We start from the raw sequence: 16,536 nt of genomic DNA, 5'->3' as shown, positions 1-16,536 counted from the left end.
ACAAAGTAGAATATCACTCTGTTGGAGCAACAGAAAATCCCTTCTCTGAGACATAGCTCACTTTCTGCAACATAATTATCTTAGCAGCAGCTCACGCTACAAACACGTCCAAAGATGTCTAAATTAAATTCCATTATAATTCCTTAGTATACCATCTCGCCTGTCCTTCCTAAGATCTTTCAGGCCCTCGCTGAAGGACAAATATGTTCCTATTTTGTTTAGGCTGTCAGGCAGACAGTCTCCAATCATTAGCCTTTTGTCAACAGTGATGCTGGGGTAGATTACTAGTGCGCAGTGCTTGTAATGGCAGGTGCATGGCCCTGGGGCTGCCATCTGCCAGGAAGGAAGTGTTCTCCTCTAGGATGCTGAAGAGATTGACAAATAATGTAAACAAAACACTGAATCATTCCTAATCTATGGAATCAAGCTATTACATTACTATTTTGCAATGTAGATACTGTGATCAGAGTCGGGGGCTTAGGTCTGGGGTTGGGTTTTTTTCATTAACTATTTCTATGTGTGGTTTGCTAAGATAAAAATGCACTCTAACATTATTTATATTTGAGGTAAGACAGGCAAATCTGCATTTGAAAAAAAACTTATCAGGTGTTTTTAAAAAACTAACATGAAACAAAGTTATTTTGGAAAATATTTCCCCACTTTCAACTTTTAATCTGCTTCTTTACGAAGTGTGTTGGATGTCACTGTGTGCAAGAACATGATTTTTTGACTGTTTGTTTTAGAGACCCCTATGCACAATTTGGGGCCATTGTGACTGAATAAAAAAATTAAAAACATTTGTTCTGGAAAAATTATAGAAATTTTGAAAATAAGAAAAACTGGATAGGTATCAGGCATCAGTTTTGTCATTGGTCTTTTAAATAGATTTTCAACTGGATTTCTCACAATCAGATTGAGTATCTTCTCTCAGTGTTGCTAGTTTTCCCTTCAACTAATATTAGCAGTCGATCTTTCACCTACACTAGCAAGCAATAACACATCTCCATGCAGATCTAAATGCCCTTACCAGACTAGTCACTGTAATCACACATACTGTTCAGGAAAGTATTCATTAGCGTCTAACTGGCTGTACAGCAGAGATTACACACTAGTGCTATCTTTGAGCGCGCCTCAAAAGTTACTATGTGTTATCACTTTAACACTCAATGAAGTGTATTTTTTGTTTTTAAGTAGGCCTCCATAAAGATGCGTGTAACCTTTACATTGTTTTCAGTAAGTTTTGAGTCAGGTTTTATAATGTCTAACCCTAAAATTCTTGCTTTAAATACAAATACATCCCTGTAATTAAAAGTAAGATTCATCTTACCTAATTTAGTATGAAAACTACAAACACAATCTAAACTTGTGATCCAGGTTTCTTTTATAGCTGACAGAGATACAGTCAAATGCAGAGGCAAATTCCTGCCATCTTATAATAGGTACTTAAAATAGGTGGGAGGAATCACCCTGGCTCTTTCTCTTTACTTCTGTTGACTCCAGAGAGTGCCTGGATGACTACCTCATGCTAGGTGCCTACATTTTGGGCAGCTGAAGCCAGTTGAGACAAATACCACCGTAAAAAAACAATAAAAGTTTTCTTTTGGAAAGGCTCCAGGACAAAAACCAGCCGTTTCAACAATTAGCAGCAAGACAACTACCTAACTGAACCTGGCCCTTAAAACTGCCATTCTTGACCCCTTACACACATACACCATTGAAAAAAAAATTAAAAATAACTACAGACTAAACAAGCACGCCAACAAAACATACATGAACTTTGGGGTCGGTACACCAACCTCTAAAAATCAATGGATACTACTGATTTGCATGGATACACACAGATCACTCTTAAGCAAATACTGCAAGAAACAACAACAATAAAAATAAAGGTAGCTCTGAAACCCTCATAATTACACACCCTATTTACCAAATAGGCTGCTATACTCACTTTATATGGCTATTACACATGCTTTGCAAATGTAATACTAAAACTTCCAAGAATTCTGCTAAAGTAGTCACAACTGCTACATAGCACAAAATGGATGCATACCTAGACAAAAACAGGAAACACTTAAAACACCAGTGTAGAAGCTTACAGTAACTCAACTGTTTGAAAATAAATTAGATATAGCCATTTCTTTTTATGCTGGTTACTTAAAAATAAAAAAAACTATTAATGGTGTCACTGCTTTAGAGAAGATTTGGTTTAAATAGAAAATAACTTGGATTGAATCTCTATTGTCATTTAACTGCCAAGTAGGGGGGAGAGACTCATTATATACCCTAACAATAACATAATTTTTTTGTGAACACTTGCTGTGTTTCAGCTTTTAAACCACTTCAGGATTCCAGTGTAATTAATGCTATTTAAGAATAATACTTAATCAAGTATAAAGAAACCCATGTTATTCTCTCCTTATTAGAAAAAAAAAACATATAAAACATGTATTAATGTTTTTTTCTGTTCGAACATTCCTTTATCCATTTTACTTACAAGTGAACGTTAGTCTCTGTAGCTATCTTGAGAGAAATCAAGTAATCAGAAGCAATCATCAACCTAAGCATTTCCTCTGCCTTGAGCAATGACTGTACTGGTTCATTTTAGAACAAACCCACCATTCAACTTAGTCTATAACAATTTATCTTAAATGACTCAAAGTAACCATGACATTCTTTAAATGAGCAGTATAGCTAAACATAAAGTATAAAGCAAAATAAAAGTCTAATACATGTTACATGTTTTAATATTCTATCTGGTTTTAAAAAGCTGAGATCCACATAATCAACCTAATTTAAAATATCAAAGGCTTCATTTGATTTTAGATAAACTTAGTTTGCATTTTGTGTTTCATGGACAGTACTGCCAAATTTGGACCTAACCATTTTGGTTTGGTCATTTGTAAAATGTAATCTGAAAGGAAAGAAGTACATTTCCAGAATTATTAAAAGAGAACCTGCAATTTTTAATTCTAAGAGTCAGAGGTAAGAGCAAGCTATGTATGATATTCAGAGTAGTTCAGTTCTTTCAGCTTTTAATTTTGATGCATACCAACCACTCCACTCCATAGAACTTATCAGTGAGAGAAAATACCACATTTACAAATAATTTATTCTAAAAAAAGACTTTAAAAGATGCATAGATTTCTAACACAACATATAATTGCTTTAATACTTTTAACAAGTCATTTACAAATGAATATAAGTTTTGTGAAAGAGGCAATTATACATTCTCATTCTGTTCTGCAAATCCAAACTTTATGGCAGTTGGCATATTAGAAGGAAAAAAAATGTTAATAATATAATTCACTGTGCAAAGTAATCCAAAAAAAAAAAAAGGAAACAAGGGTTTTTGTTTTAAATAATCTAAAATGCCATTAGAAAGACACAGGAAGAGATTTCTTAAGATAGGCTTTTTATTTTTAGGTGCAATCACAGAACCCTCACAAAAGCAAGAGCTAATTGACAGGGTGGGGGTCATTATCATTATCAAAAATCACCTTATTATGATCTTAAGTAGATGCATTACAGATGAAGTCTTCTTTAAATAAACCAAGACAAGAGAAACTTAAATAGGATGAAAACAACTCTCAGTTTTTTGCATCATTATACATAGTATTTGTTCAGTTTTAGAAAACTAGACCAGAACTACTAGACTACTAGAAACCTTTAAAAGTTACAGAGCATTTCAGCTGTAGAAACAAAAAACAAATTAAAGATATTGCACCCAAGTCTGATGTTTTCACAATTAAGCAAAATTCCCTATTTCAAAGTTGATGCAAAACAACCACTATATTTAATAGGAATTGTACTTAAGAATTTCAAGATTACGTACAAAGGGTAAAAGCCCACTGAAATTAAGGCAAAACTCCCATTTGAATTCAGTAGAGCTAAGATCCACCATAAAAAGTCAGATCATTTTTAGGTGTAATCTGTCACAGATCCATTGAAATAAATAATTTACATTATATGAGAAAATGAGCATAAATGTGTCCATAAATAATAAAAATCATACACAGTTCATACTTCTTTAAGCAAAAAAGCAGTCAATTTTAGAACAAAGACTAACTAATTATCAGCATGTAACAAGAGTTTCAACTGACCAGTAACAGTATTATTTTATTTACATATCAGATGAAGGCAAGTGCTTCTCAGACTGTTAAATATTTGCACACTTTCAGAGTACAGCAGAACTAAACAAACTGATAATTTTAAGCAACCTTTTAATTTTTCTGTTTTGACAGCTATTTTGGTTGTACTAGCTTGCTCTTGTCACAACAGGATAGTATGGGCAGAGAATTCCAAAAGTACAGCATTCCCTACAGCAGAGAGAAGTTACTGACAGCAGAGACAAGCTACACATGAAAGCCAAACATCTTATTACTTCAAATGATATAAATAATTTCCTTTGAAACAGCTAACCCACATGAAAACAGTTACATCTATTGCTACAGACCTTTAGGAAGAATTCAAAAATTTTTTTTTTTTTACACATATTTTACACTCATGGCAATATCAATTTACCGATAAACCCACTGCAAGGAGCTTGCTTGTATACCCTGTATCTCTGAAAAAAGGTCTTCCTGTCCCTATTATTAAACAAATGCACATTCTCCCTTGTTTTAAAATAGCTCCAGACTTCTCTTTAGTTTTGAAGAAGTAAAGCTTCCCACTCAGTAACTCTGATAATACAGTTAGAAACAAAATTCAAAAGAAGTGCAAACACCTAAGTAAACAATGCTGAGCATACATGGCAAAAGCTCTCTCTTGTGCACACTATTAATTAATTTTGCTAAATGAGATTTTCTCAAATTTACCTGAATTACTACGGTGTTAAAGTAGTAAACAGAGTTTACTCTTGCTTATGCTCAAAATACATTTTTCTTTAAATTGCACGTGTTTCTTTGTAAAACGTGAAAGTCCTAGTAATCTCCCAAATTACAGTTTTTGAACTTTAAATGCATTGGCACAAAACTGAATGATCTTTTTAACAGTGGCAGTAGTAGTTCTGTAAACAAACTCCAGCGTGAAATCCTAATGAAAACCAAAACAGAAACTTGGATATTTGAAAAAGTTAATGACTTGGTTCTACTTATACTGATAAAATTATTTATATTTCTACTTTTCCATGCTATTAATTTTCTAGTTAGTCTGCCACAAATACAATTAACACGAAACCCTGTTTTTAAGATATAACCCAGAACACTGCTGACTGATGTTTGCGCAAGTTTTTTCTTACCGCCTTGCCCTGATATTAGCTACAATAATCCCCGAGCAGAATAGCTGTAACTATGCGCAATAGGCTTACACATTTTTCAGGGAAACAGAACAGTGGAGAGGATAGCTTTGCCTCCTACATAGAAATTAAATCTCACAGAGTTTACCCGGAACACCTCTGATTGTGGTCTACATTTATAAGCTTCCTTATTTTATAGAATTAAACCTTCTCCTCTGTACACCATGTACCAAATCAACATTGCTACGTTTATTGCATTACCCTTTGTTTACCTTATTAGAAGGATAGGAGTCAATTGCCCCTGCTTATCTCGCCGATTGACTATTTTATTCCCCCTGCTTTTAGCCTGGATGATGAAAACACTCATATCCACTCCAGGTTTTTTCTGCAGCTGGTTCCCCTCCCCCTGTTTTCCCCCTTTGCCTTAGGGTCAGCAGTTTGGAGAATGTTGTGGAAATAGCTCTTTCCCAACATGGGCTTGCTTTGCAGTTGGGGCTATAGGTGGCTCAAGAAAAATTCAATTATTGTGAAAAATCAGTTTGCAAAGAAATGTGCAGAATAGTTTGTTAGTGTCCTGGAACAGAATTCCAAGGCTTGACTTTTATAAGGCAATGTAACCAATAACTGCAGCATTCACATTGTTTTTAATCAAGCCATACGAATCCTGAAACTGACTTCAGCAAAACTAAAAACGACTAACAAACAATGCTCTGCCCTCAGCCCTCCAAGTCATTCAGAGTAAGAGTTCATCCTTTAAAGCTTTGACATTTCATTCAACAATCCTCTCGTCTTAATTAGGTTCAAAGCTTGCTCTGCAAACGGTGGATCTCTCATCTTTTCCATCTTCCTGTACTTCCTATCAAAAGAGAAAATATTTTCTTCTTCAAAATCAACTAACTAATAAGAAAACAGAAGGAAAAAAACCTGCAAGTAGCTCTTACAAACTCCCACTTTTTGCTTATAACTGATGATCTCTATCAGCACTATGAATACAGAAGCAATACCTATATACCTCCAAGCAACTACGTCTAAATTATATGTCATTTCAGCTAGCTAGACCTATAAACATATATTACAGCTCTATATACACACAGGTTTAAAGTACCAGGTCTTGCATAAATGCAAAAGCAAAGAGAATCCCTACGGTGTCTCATCATTAACTTTTAATCCTTGACAGATTGTCTGTTCTGTGCCCTCCTCAACTAGCACTCCTCAATTGTATGCAATTTCTCACTTGTTAAGAGGAGGTAGCTTGCTATTTGGGGGGGGGAGGTTCTTTCTTTCTTTTTTTTTAAACACCAAAACTAGCACCTCAACAAAGGAACAGCTACATAATTAAAATATAAATTCTCTCTCACACTAAGTTTCAGATTTCTTAGGTTTGCTTTTGTCTTTGAACGCTGAGCATTTGCAATCCATTTAAAAGCAAGCCAACCAACTGGTCATTCATATTGTGATTGAACTGCCAGCTGGAACGCAGTTACACACCACTATAGGGCAGGCCTTTAGTTAAAATGTGCAAAACAACGGGAAACAGGTCATGCATATATTGACTTCTGGAAAGACTTTTAAAAAAAATCACATTCCATGCTCCCCATGATTTACTATTAAACTTTTGCAAGAGATATGAAATTTCAAAATCAAGATATTAAATTAATCCTTCTCATTTTGTTATAATTGACTTTGCCAGCTAGAGAGCCAAGTTTTTTTGTCATATGATGGCCCTCTCTCTTTTCGGCTCAATCATTTTACATTTCAAATATTATTTAGATGCTGCATTAACATAAACTATTTTGGTCACATTTTCCAAACACTTTTAAAAATTTCACATAAGAAAACTCTGAAGTAACCCAAACATAGTAACTGTGCAAACATTAGCTTCTACTGGGTTACCCAGAAGTACACACTCAAAATAGCACAGTAGAATTTAAATGTGATGAAATACCCCAAATTAAACTTTCTCTAATACAAAGAGAGAGAGTTCCTCCAAGACTGTTTATTAGAGGACACGTTTGGGGAATTTTAAGGAAGACAGGAGGGAGAGTGCTCTACATGAGAGAACATAATACCACAGTGAGAAACACAAAGAGTAAGTAACAGTACGCATGGCTGTCAGACGGAGCTACTCACCTTTCACAGCACTTGCTTCTTTCAGGTTGTGGGACAGAAAGTCTATGCTGGCATAGGCGCTTGTCTCCACTCCGTTGATGCCACCGTTCAGGACGTGTCTGGCTTTAGACCTGGCTTTGTCACAGTTTGCCAGGGTCCCATCCACCACGTCGATGGCGATGTAGTTGAGGCCGTTCTGGAAGCCGGCTGAGGTCTCCCGGCACATGGGGCTGCTGCCCTGCTCCTCCTCCAGGCCTTCGCTTTTCCTGAGGGACACATTCTCCACTGAGGCTGAGTTGTGCCTTTTGGGGTTGTGTGCAAAAGAGGGGGACACGGGGGTCACAGTGGTGGTGGAGGAGAAAGTCTCAGAGCTGTGCCTCCGACGCCCCTGGGGATCTGCACGAATGACCTTGGCCCCACGGTTGGGGTCGGGGGGAGGGCTGGAAAGAATGAATGCCTCCACCCCCGAGAGGGTGAGCCTCTTCACCCCTGCCGTGGGGCTGGTAACCCGGGCACTTTCTGGCTTCTGAACGATGGGCTGGGGTGGGGTGGTGGCCATGCCAAAGGTCATCTCCGTGTAATCCCCACCATCGGATGGGCTGGACAAACAAGCCACCCCCACAGACGCCTTCAGGTAGCGCCCGTCGGGCTGGCTAGTGCTGGAGGAAGAGCCCGGTGAGAGCGCTTCCAGGGAGCCCACTGAGACCGTGCCCGACTGGGAGGGTGACTGCGAACCAAAGTCAATGTTCATGTAGTCGGAGAGCGGAGAGCGCCTCTGCCCCGTGCCCGAGCCCAGGGAGGAGACTGGGCTGTCAGCGGGCAGCGAGGGTGGAGAGTAGATGGAGGCATCCCCAAAGTCGATATTAATGTATTCACCAGGGCTCTTGGGTTCGGGCGGCAGGGGGTGCTCGTTCATGCTGGGCAGCAGCGTCCGCAAGGTCTCCAAAGAGAGGCGGCTGGGCCGGACCACGCGCTGGCACCGCTGGCTCAGGAAGCTCTCGGTCCGGCTGTGCCGCAGGGGCGAAGGCACCGTGTGGCTGGAGGGAGCGAAGGTGCCGGCGGGGGACTGACCCGCTCCGCACACCGCTTCCTCAGGGATCATCCTCCCTGGGGAGTTCATGAACACGTACTGGTCGCTGTCCTTAGCCAGGCCCTGACTCTTGTAGGAGCGGGGTAAGGAGCTGTACGAATAGCAGCCAGGCTTGGTGGGCTCACTGGCCCCGTGCCCTGAAGGGGCGAAAAAGAAGTCTGGGGGGGTGAGGGAGGGAGCCTGGGGCCCATGCTGGGGGTCCCGGGGGGACATATTGATGTAGTCGCCACTGCTCAGCCTCCCGTCTGAGCTCTCCACAGACAGCTTGGAGCCGCACCACATCCTCATGTAGCCGCTATCATCGGGGGAGCTCTCCCCGGGTGAGCTGGTCTTGTAACTGCTCCCGTTCCCGGGGGACCCACCTACCACCCCGGCCCGGGGCTGCAGGATCTGCTTGGGAGCGGACACGCTGGTGGGGCTCATGGGCATGTAGTCATCGCTGCCCCGGCTTCCCTGCCCTAAGGCTGCGGCCACGCCGGGGGTCATGGGCATGTAGCCATCATCATCTCCTCCTCCTCCTCCTCCTCCTCCCCCTGCCGCCGGTGGCCCCAGGTTGATGCTGCTGCTGCCAGAGCTGCGGTGGGAACCGATCTCAATGTCCCCATAGTCCTCGGGGTAGGGGGTGTAGGTGACTTTCGGGGAAGCTCCCGCCTGGCAGGAGGGGAAGAGGCGGCCGGCGCTGCCGGCGAAGGTGGCACGCATCAGCGTGTACTCGTCAAGGGAGGCAGAGGAGACCTGCGGCGGGGCGGGCCGCTGCCGGCACGGGGTGGTCAGCGAGTAAGTCCTCTTGCGATGGCCCTTGTCAGCAGCATCGGGGCAGGGCCGGTAAAAGAGCCGGCCGCTCAGGGGCCGCTCCATGGCCATGTAGCCATAAAGGTCAGTGCCGCCCCCAGGGTCCCGCACTGGGGGGGTCTCAGCGACCGACTCGGGCGTGTTGCTGCGGTTGCTGGCGGTGGAGGAGGAAGAGAAGGGCCGCAGGTCGCCGCCGGGGCTGGAGCCGTACTCGTCAAAGGACATGAAGCCCGCATCGCTGGGGGAGCCGGAGACGGAGGCACTGCTGCTGGACGGGCGCTGCGGGTGGTGCAGGGGGGCCGGCTCAGAGCCGAGGCCGCTGCTGGAGGAGAGGCTGATGGGGCTGGTGGCGGAGGGGGGCGAGTGGGAGGCGGGCATGGACATGGAGCGGCTGCTCGGCAGGCCGCTCCCGGCCAGCGCCGGCAGCAGTTTCCCCGCCTGCCTGCCGCCGCTGCTAAGCGTGTGCGAGCGGCTGAGCGGGGTGCGCACGGGGCCAGGGCTCATGGGGCTGCCGGCTGCTGAGCCCACCCGGCAGCCGTCGCCCTCGCTGGCTGTCCGCACCCGGCACGGTGTGCCCTTGGCGCCAGTCGCCAGGCTGTCAGTGCGGGAGCGGCGGAGCAGGCCGGTCTGGCTGGGGGGCAGGTTGACCAGGTGGTGGTGGTGGTGGTGGCGGCGGCCAGGCACGGTGATGGGGTGGGTGGCAGAAGCGCCGCTGCCGCCAGGCCCGGCGGCCCCCCCGGAGGAGGAGGAGGACGAGGACTGGCTCTTGCTGCGGGGCCGGAACTCGGACAGCTCCTTCAGAGCCTTCATGGCCTCCAGGATGGTCTCGTGGATGTTCTGGGCCACCACGGAGTCGTCCGCCTGCATCCAGAGCTCGCCGGGCCCCGTGGCCGCCGAGCGCCCCACCTCCATGAAGAAGAAGCTGTCGGAGTGGCCGCAGCGGCGGATGTTCATCAGCTGCAGCGTGACCGAGGGCAGCTCACAGTTGAGGCGCACGAAGCCGATGGTGCGGGCTGAGAGGCACAGCCGGTGCACGCCGGTGAGGTTTTTGCTCTGCCCCAAGCCCTTGGGCTTCAGCGTCACCTGCCAGACCTCCCGGTAGGCGGCGGCGGCCGGGGTGATCAGCCCGTAGTTGAGGTCCTCGCCGCCGGCGGCCAGGGAGGCGGCGGCGGCGCTGCAGGAGGCGGAGAAGGGCGAGGAGAGGTGGCGGTGCGGGGAGCCCTGGCAGGCCGCCTTGCCCTCGTTGAGCAGGTCGGTGAGAGCCCGGTACCAGCCCTCCTGCTCCTGCTCGTTCTCGGCCGCCACGGCGAAGTACTCGTCCTTGGTGTACAGGGCGATCAGGTACTTGTGCTTGGCATCCGCCCGCTTGTTGATGTTGAGGCAGGAGTCGAGGGCGATGACCCGCTTCGGCGCCCCGGACTTGTTCCTCCATTTCTTCTCGCTCTCGTAGTACTCCAGCCGGGCGCCCGCCGCCTCCTCCCCGCCGCCCGGGCCGCGCAGCACGAAGAAGCGCTTGTGGCCGTGCTTCTGCTTGCGCAGGTAGCCGCACTTCCGCACGCTCTGGTTGTTGTTGTTGTTGTTGTTGAGGTTGGGGCCGGCAGGGGGGCTCACGGGGGGCAACAGCCCCAGCACGGCAGGGCTCGCCATCCCCGGCCCCGCGGCGGGCAGCGGCGCCGCGCTCCTCTCCGCGTCTCGGCCGAGCAGCGGCGGCGCGACGGGGTTATCCTCCGCGGAGGGAGCCCGGAGCGGCGGCGGGGTCCTCCCGCCTCTAGGCAGCGGGCGCTGCCGGCGGCCGCTCGGCGGCTCGGGAACCGGCGGCGCCGCCGCTGCCGCGGGCGCTCCCCTGCGCGTCTCGTCGCTGCTGCTGCTGCCGCAGCGGCTGCTGCCTGCGTCGGTAGGAGTTTAGCAGTAAGTAACACATCGCGCACGGAGTGACTGAACTAAAGAGCAAAACAACACGTGACCCGCCGAGTTACCGAGACGCTCACACACCGAGACGGGGCGGGCGGGGCGGGGCGGGGGGGGGGCCCGGCGGGCCGGGGGGGGCCGGGCCCGTCGGCACCGCCCCGCATTGGGCGCCGCGCCGCCCGAGGGACAGCGTCGCGCACCAATTGGGCCGCGGCGGCGGGCCCCGTGGGCGGGGCGGCGCACTGCCATTGGGCCGTTGGCGCGCTTGGCCCCGCCTTCCCCTCGCTGCCTCCTTCCCCCGGCGGCGGCTTTTCCCGCCCACAACCGCCGGCTCGCTTCAGGCACGGCCCGGCCCGGTCCGCCTGGGCCCGGCCCCCTCCTACCCTCCCCGGCACACACCCCGGAGCGTGCCTAAAACACGAATGTAGCAGGAAGAACAAATACATCCGACAAAACTTGCGTGCTGCAGCTCACTCTAACCTGAGCCATCGCAGCGGCAGCCTAGCTCATTCGGCTGCGCTTGCGGGGGGGCGGGTGGGGGACGACGTCCAAGGCTATTTACAGAAGGAGAGGGGTTGTAAAACTGGAGATGGAGGCAGAAAGAGGGGCTGTGAAATCGGAGAGGGAGGCGGAAAGAAGGGGCGGAAGCACGGCCGCAATCCGTGACAGGACTTCATTGTGTAACCTCGGCGGAGCAAGCGATGGGGTCAGAAAGGTGCCTTTCCGCCCCGATGTGCGGCGGGGGGACGGGGGACGGGGGCGGCTTTCGCAGGCGACCATCGATCGGGAGTCACGAAGTCTCCCCCGCACACCCCCCGTGCCGGGGAAACCACGCTGCCTCCCCGCGGGACAAAGACGCGAGGTCGCCGAGATGGCCGTGCCCACCATCCATCTTACCCCCGCCGCCCGCCCGTTACCACGAAAACCGCCTCCCTGCGCGGGCAGCCCCGCTCCCTGCCTCCCTCCGCCGGCGGTACGCGCCCTCCTACACCTCGGTGTGTCAGCGTACACCCACGCAGCACAGCCGGCGTGACCGCCCTCCCTCGCTGCGCGTGTCCCCCCGCAGCCCGCGTGGGGACCCCGCCCCGCCTCGCCCCCGCGCCCGCCATTTCGCGGCCCTGGGAGCCGCCGCCGCCCCCCGGCATGGCGGGGGGAGGCCGTCGCCGCTCCTGTCCCTCATCAATCAGCGGCTTGTTTCCCCGCTCCCCATGGTTGTTATTTATGTGTGGCGAGGAAATGCCACCTCGGGAGGGGAGAGGAGGGGAGGGGAGGAGAGGAGGGGGGAAAGCATTACTCATTTTTAATTAAATAAATTAATTTATCTCCGCGTTTTGCGTTAGCTGTGAATAAGGGCAGCGCTCGCGTTTCCTTTGGAAACAAACCCCGCCACACTGGGGGATTACAGCACATCGAGGCAATTAAGTAATGAGTTGTGAAGGGGGGGAGGGGGGGACACGCAGCGCTCCGTCCCCTGTTTTTCTCGGGAAAGCTGCTGCGCAGCTTGGCAGTTTGCACCAGCCCCTTCCCTGTGGCGGAGGTGCCCTTTCCACCCCCCGCTCCGGCGTTACAAATACTTGTTTACGCGCTGCCTGGCTGCGGGGTTTTAACGTGCCCCGTGTGCGCTGGGGTCGGATCCGCCTTTCGGCACCCCCCTCTCCCGTCGGTGGGCAAAGCGGCTTTTGCGGCGGGGAGAGAGGTCTCGGGCTTGTTTACCGGAGCGACTTAACCCGGCCGCCGGCCGTGCCGCAGCGCAGGCACCCGGCGCGGGGATCAATAGGCTCCTTTCTCCTCCCGCAGCCGGAGGGAGGCGACTTGCCGCCGGGAGCGCGGCGGGGGAGACGTGCGCCGTCCCTCCGTGACCGGGCACCGGGCGTGCTGCGGGGGCCCCGGCCGGGGGCGCCCCGTCTGGGCGGGCTGTGGGGCGGGGATGCCTGGGCAGCTCCCCGCGCCCGGTGGAGGGAATCGCTGTCGCTGGTGAAGCGTGCGACATTAAACATACCGTGGTGGAGAGAAGGGAAGTAATAATAAAAGTCTGGGGATGAAGGGAAAAGGCTGTGTTGAAAACGCCCGGCCCGGTCTGTTCCTAATCACAGCCACATCTTTTCCCCTGCCCGGGAGCAGCGCGGAAAGCCTGCCTTCTGCACACGCCTGGGAGGAGAAGTGAGGCTGGGGTCGCACAAACATCCGCGCTTTCCATTTTCTCTTCTGAATGCCATCGGGACACGCTCTAGCTTGTCGGTCTGCGACGAAGCTGAAGCAGCCGAAAAAAAATAAGAAAAGGGGGGGGGGGGGTGATGGGGCGGCGAGGGCTCCCCGGCGGCGGTAGCAGGGCCTTGCGCAGCCCGCGCGTAGCCCTGCCGCACGGCCCCGCTGCCTCCTGCCCGAAATTCTCCGCGGTTTGGGTCATAACGGCTCATTTAGAAATCAACAGCTGTAACGGGGAGGGAGGGGGGAGTGGTGCGGACCACTTCACTGTAAATACCGGTACGTCGCAGTAAAAGCGGCTTTTTAAGAAAGAGCTCTCCCTTCCTCTGGTGGGGAAGTGCTAACATTTACAAATAAGGTAGTAGTTACCTGCTTTAAAAAAAAATAAACGAGGCAGGGGCTAGCAAAGGAATTGCTAGAGATCTGAGGCACTGACCTCTTCCCAGCAGCAGGAAAGGGGCACTCATAGTCAATCTGCTACTGATTCACTGTGTAACCTTGGGCAAAGTACCTGTAACCTTTCTGTGCCCGGATGACCCCTCACAGAAAACGGTGCTTACAATATTTACTCTCCTGGTAATGTACTGCAATTTCTGTATGTGAAAAATGCATAGAATTTGTAAGGAACAGTAAATTTAGGTTACATGTTATGACTGCGTAACAGACCTCAGTGAGAAAAACTTCATGTGAAAAATCAAGGGTAGCTGATTTTCTAGCTGTGACTGTAATGGGCCAGACTATCATCTGTATTTGGGCTACTGAAGATGTAAGGGGAATCAGTTACATGAGCAACTTCTCCCCAGTCTGAGCGATCTGGGCCTATAAACACCAAGAGGAGCCATTTGTCTAGAAACTTATTGCAAATTTGGAAAGGTTTTTCTAGAAGTTTAAGAAATATGCTTGTTGACCTTGAGCAAACACACTTAGATTTGACATGTGAAAACAGTGAATATTAATTCATGTAAATGATATTTTCATATGTTACTCATCACTATATAGTAAATAATAAACATTTTGATGTACCGACTATAGCAGCAGAATTAAGTTAGCTAACAATTTATGTGACAAAAGCATTAGGATAAACTAAAATTCAAGGTTGAGGTTTATACTTTATATTATTAGCATTTATAGAAGGAGTAACATTTAGTTTGTTAGCAGTGGATGATTCATAACGAGTATTTTTTTTCTGTAATTATTTCTGGGTTTTGTTTTTTAATACATATCTTTGGTGCAGAACACAAGAAGTGGGGCCCATAAACTTCGGGAAAAGCAAATACTGTTGTTTCATGACTGACACGAGAATGAATGACCCTAGTTTTTGTCGGTGATCTTCCTCATTCACAGTTTTCTCTGAACTCCTCTGAATTGTTTTTCAAAACTATATACCTTCTGGAAAATGTTCCCAGTCATTCCAATATAATTACACTGGCATGTAATTAAACTAAATGGACTAACCCCATTAGTCCATCCCACTCCTCTGCACAGTTCACTGACGTGAACTGGCTGACGTGTCTCTGCCTCAACTCTTCCAATGCATACTGTAACATATTAGCTTTCATTTCTGACATAAGTGGGTTTTCAGTGATACAGCAGGCTGTGAGTTTGGATGGTTGACGCATAGCACGCGTTCTCTCGTTCCACCAAGTAATTTTGGGCAGAACATGGGGGTGGACAACTAGGGATAGTAGCATCTTCAGTAACTGCATTAGATTTGCCAGAAGATGTTTGTCAGAGCCCTAAAACACTATTGCTTAAATCATCTCTATGGAATAATTCCATCACAATGAAAGAAAAAATGATCTCCTCACTTTACCTCTCCCATTCCTTTCCTTCTGTCATATCATCCTGCCCCATCTCTACTTCACCACATTTATCTTCTAGTTTGAGGTCTCTGCTGGGAACGCTTTGCCAATATAACTATACCAGTGAAGTTGACCAGCAAAGGAGTGCTAGTATTAACATCTTTCATTCCTGCTAAACTATGCTTTTGCCAGCATACCTTGTTCCAGCCATCTCTTCCTGCCTCCAAGAAAAATAAGCTGTGCTGGATAATGCTCAGATTTGTCAAAATATAGTATCTGTGTTAGGGGCATTTGCCTGCAGTTATGTCAGTCATACATTTTTACCTCCTTCCACCCTAAACTGGCAGAGACATGCCGAGAAATGTATACACCTTGCATATGAAAAGGGTGAAGTTTAGTTTAGATCCACCACATGCAGTTTTGCCAGCACAGAGTCCATTTGATTTCAGTAGTTTTCTCCATGCTTAGAGTATTTCAGATTCATTAGCGATACGTCAAAAGAATGAGTGTGATTAATTTATTTATAAATGTATTTATAAATACATTTTGGTTACTGAACTACAGAGACGGATGATAAAAAATGGTCAGCAACCAGGATTTTGCAGGCAATGCTTTTAAGCCATCAGTGAATTTTGCTTGGGAAGACTGATTGCCTGAACAGTAGTTAAAAGATTTTACTTTTACTTGGTCAGATAAAAGTATTACCTCTAGGGGCCTCCAACTGTTTTTAGTTACATGTGGAAGCTTGACTCTGTGCAAGCCCAGAATGTGCAGACTACACTTGGGGGTTTTGTTCTGCATTAGGGGGACTGGAGCACCAAGCCCTATGAATATGTTACTATCTTTAAATATTGCCCAAAGTCACAGCCAGGCTACCCAGAACATTTTCAGAGAGGTTGGATGCATGAGTAGGTTGAATTTCAAAATCTGACACACCCTTTGAAAACAAATTTTTTGTTTGTTCTTAGTCTAAATCTCATTTTGAAATATCTTTCGATTTGAGGATAAGGAGTAACACTTGAAAGGGATGTGCGCGATGTTTGGCTTGGCTCTTGTGGTCCACCTGTTGCCAGGATCACAAAGCTGGTGGTAGTCAAACCATGGGGAAAAAGGGTAGAGAAAGATTGTCTGCGTCAGCAACACTGTCTTACACTATCAAGAGTACAGTTATCTGTTCCAACAAATTTGAGTGATTTACATTTTGATGTCCTTGAACATCCACGTAAATAGGTGAAGTTATTTATTCCCTTTTACATTTATGTGCATACTTCTGATACAGTGTCATTCTGGTTACATATTTCATAAACTTACTGTAGAGGGACATGGACTGCGATCAGCTTTGTTCTCTCTAACCTTTCTCAGCTTCTGTGAGTGCTAATGTACCATAACTATGCTAC

The 16,536-nt window shown here is 47.8% G+C and overlaps 1 protein-coding gene across 3 annotated transcripts in view; it reads right to left on the bottom strand.

Moving 5' to 3' along the window:
• The window catches only part of IRS2 (insulin receptor substrate 2), a 32,880-nt gene extending 21,650 nt beyond the window's left edge, over positions 1-11,230 (bottom strand). Inside the window, exons 1-2 of one of the 3 annotated variants that reach the window (XR_010386785.1) lie at positions 7,364-11,230; positions 5,506-6,089 (exon numbers count right to left, since the gene is read on the bottom strand). Coding sequence is in view for 2 of the 3 variants with exons in the window: in XM_026102458.2 (XP_025958243.2) it covers positions 6,064-6,089; positions 7,364-10,871 (3,534 nt within the window). In the remaining variant the exon portion in view is untranslated. Of the gene's footprint in view, positions 1-3,015; positions 6,090-7,363 lie in introns of those variants that run through there. The other 2 variants (XM_026102458.2, XM_026102460.2) reach the window with 2 other exon arrangements.
• Positions 11,231-16,536: the final 5,306 nt, after the last annotated feature.

This window comes from Dromaius novaehollandiae, chromosome 1 (assembly GCF_036370855.1).
Source record: "Dromaius novaehollandiae isolate bDroNov1 chromosome 1, bDroNov1.hap1, whole genome shotgun sequence".
Taxonomy (NCBI): Eukaryota; Metazoa; Chordata; class Aves; order Casuariiformes; family Dromaiidae; genus Dromaius; species Dromaius novaehollandiae.
Note: the sequence above shows the minus strand (reverse complement) of the source record. Positions and strands in the feature narration are given on the sequence as shown.